Consider the following 2,983-nt stretch of genomic DNA (forward strand, 5'->3'; position numbering starts at 1 on the left):
TATCACACACATCAATAATTGTCAAGGTTTCATGTAATGTATTATTGCTCACCCAATGAATACCTTGAGTTACATGAATACCTTGAGTTACATATGGTTTAAAACCTAAGGTTCACATTACCCCTAGCTTAACCACCAACACAAGTTACAACCCATATGCATCTTGTGGTATAGTTGGACCACTTCAAAGGTTGACCTGTTTGATGGTCGAGATTACCCATGTTTTTACTACATGCCAAGGGTTCCGGACATACACTTTAATTTGAATTGCATGAGATTGACAACTAATAATGAAGTATTCTAATTAGAACTTTGTCAATTTGCAATATAATTTATTTATGACTCCAAGTGAGGACAACCATAACGTCTAAAATGTTTCTTAGAAAATTTAGATGGATGGAATTGCATTTCTCATTGATCTCTACGTGGATTCCTTGAATACCCTTCATGTTTTAGGTGAAAATAACGACACCATCAAACAATCCACTTGAATACCCTTCATGTTTTAGGTGAAAATAACGACACCATCAAACAAACCATTGACCCTTCAAAAAAGTAGATGCGCTAACTGCAACGATCGCTCCATTTTCTATACAATATCTGGCATAATCTGTCCATTTGCAATATGATATTTTCTAGATGGTCAGAGCACAACCAGATTCCATTCAAGGGTTTCAACATCATTCAACACCAACCACTTCCATGTTATCTCTAGTGATCGTTATATGTTATCTCTAATGATCGTCATACATTTTACCAGTTTCCTTATCTGTTTCTTCTGGTCAGAGTTCATCGGATAAGTATATTCCTTTATTTATCTCCCTCTAACAATTATATTTCTGGCTTGAGTTAATCTCTACCTATGCCCATGAGTTATATATGTTGAGTTCCATGCGCTCTCCTCATAACTGGCGTGTTTGTATCCAATTGATAGCCCTGAAATATATCGCTTGCAGCTTTGGGTGAATTCATGGCGAAACAAAGTTCATGCTCTATAGATAACGCTGCCCTGATAATAATATGTATCGTTATTCTTCTAACCAGTGATGCAATGGCGGCTCGTCCTCTAAAACCAGGTCAAGGTCCAGGTAGAAGTTGGTGAAAGTTATTGAATACATCGCGGGTTTCCTGATTGCCAGAAATTTAATTAACTATCATCTTTTTTTAATTTGTGAAGCAGAAAGAAGCAATCCAGTGGCCAGGGTGCTGCCCGAAGCTTTGGAGGGTACGGTGAGTAACTTGTTTGTAATTTATCCAATTGCATATTATACATAAGAGGTTGATATTTCATATTGGAAACGCTTTTGATTTCTGGTTAGATTTGTGATTTGAGATTAATGCCCAGAAACAAAAATTAATGCAGGACGTGGTTGATGAAGAATCATGTGAAAATATAGATACAGAAAATTGTTTAATGAGGCGAACACTGGCTGCACATACAGATTATATCTACACGCAGAATCATGGTAAACCATAGTGGCCGAGGTTTACTGGAACAGTTATTCGAGCGAAACAAACTCATTTGTAATCATTTGTATCACATATTGTCAGTGATACATGTCAGAACACTTGTGATGTTATCTTCTTACAGGCACGACTACATAATAGTCTCAGTAAAATGGGCTTTTATGATTGATATGGCTATATTTACCTAAAAACCATTGCAAATAAACAGGAGATTTTTCTTTAACACAAGAGTTTTTTCTTTAACACAAGGATTGAAATTTGGAAGTGCAATTAGAACAGGTAGGCACGATTTTCGTAATAATGTTTTATTATAATTAAAGTGAACGATTTTGTATTAATGTTTTATTTTAATTAAATTGAAATTTGACAGTGGAGATTTCTACGGTAGTTATTTATTGCTTAAAATTTTTGGGCACAGATCCCTGAAGATGGATAAAGTGTCCATCTAAATTTAAAACAGGAAAAAATCCCACAGAATTCATATCCTAAAATTTCATACAATATGAAATGAAAATTATTTATATCAATTTGTTAGTTTTTTATATATTATAATAATATTCATTTAATTTTAAATTCACCATTAAATTCAATATCAAATTGAGATATGGATTTTTTTGTTTATTTATCAGTTAAGATACAGAGGTTCTTTTGTTTATTTATATCAGTTAAGATACAGGATATATCAATGAAGCAAACAAAGCATAATCAAATCTCCTAAAATGTAATTTTTTAGTGTTAAATGTAAAATTATTTAAAAAATTTATATTTAAAAATTTTGAGTTATCTAAAAACTTAATATAGATCTATTTTAGCTCTTGTTTTATGTATACATATATAATTAAATTCATATAAAATTTATTTTTTAAATTTATTTTTTAATATGATATAAATAGTATATTTATATAATTTCACACTACTATATAGAAAATTTTTAATTTTTATTTTTTAAATTCTAATTCTAATTATATATATATATGATTTTTATAATTTATTAAAAAAATAAAATTAGAAAATTAGAAAAAATGTCAGAAAAATATCAAACTCATATATGTAATTATACATATTAACATAGTTTTAATAAAACTCAAAATAAGAGTATTTTTATATAGAGATATACTAAATTTAAGTAAATATAAATAATATTACTAAATACTAGCATAGATCTATCTAATTCTATAACTATCAAGTTTTAGATGAATCAAATCTTTAGAGGTGCAAAGCTTTTGTCAAGTTTTGCACTTAAAACTAGATTTGTATATTGAGATATTTCATCCATCTAGATGCTTGGTAAATTAGCTTGAATTTGTCTTTTCCAATGTTTCATTTCTCTATGAGCTAAGTATGGTGAGTTGTAAGATCACATAGGGACTTGTATCTACTCATTGTGGTAGTTATCCTTATGTGACACTACCCTTCCTCCATTGTTATATAATGGGGGTTTTCTACGTAATTTAGCAACAAGTTTGTGAATAATTCAATATTCTTTCAAAATTAAGAGCTAAAATGAATTTATGAT

At 29.9% G+C, this 2,983-nt stretch overlaps 1 protein-coding gene across 8 annotated transcripts; it reads left to right on the plus strand.

Annotated features, from left to right (window-relative positions):
* Positions 1-815: 815 nt before the first annotated feature.
* Positions 816-1,695, plus strand: LOC149146283 (phytosulfokines-like). 8 transcript variants are annotated; one of them, XM_089449174.1, is made up of 3 exons: positions 816-1,076; positions 1,178-1,230; positions 1,334-1,695. In XM_089449174.1, exons 1-3 carry the CDS (start codon positions 971-973, stop codon positions 1,475-1,477), a joined length of 303 nt encoding a protein of 100 aa, XP_089305300.1. In that variant the 5' UTR covers positions 816-970; the 3' UTR covers positions 1,478-1,695. The 8 variants fall into 8 exon arrangements, with proteins under 8 accessions (XP_089305300.1, XP_089305301.1, XP_089305298.1 ...); XM_089449175.1 differs by having other exon boundaries at positions 817-1,076; positions 1,181-1,230; XM_089449172.1 differs by having other exon boundaries at positions 818-1,088.
* The last annotated feature ends 1,288 nt before the right edge of the window (positions 1,696-2,983 follow it).

The sequence above is a fragment of the Pinus tabuliformis genome, chromosome X, assembly GCF_031772625.1.
Source record: "Pinus tabuliformis cultivar Carrire ecotype Pingquan chromosome X, CPIR1, whole genome shotgun sequence".
Lineage (NCBI taxonomy): Eukaryota > Viridiplantae > Streptophyta > Pinopsida > Pinales > Pinaceae > Pinus > Pinus tabuliformis.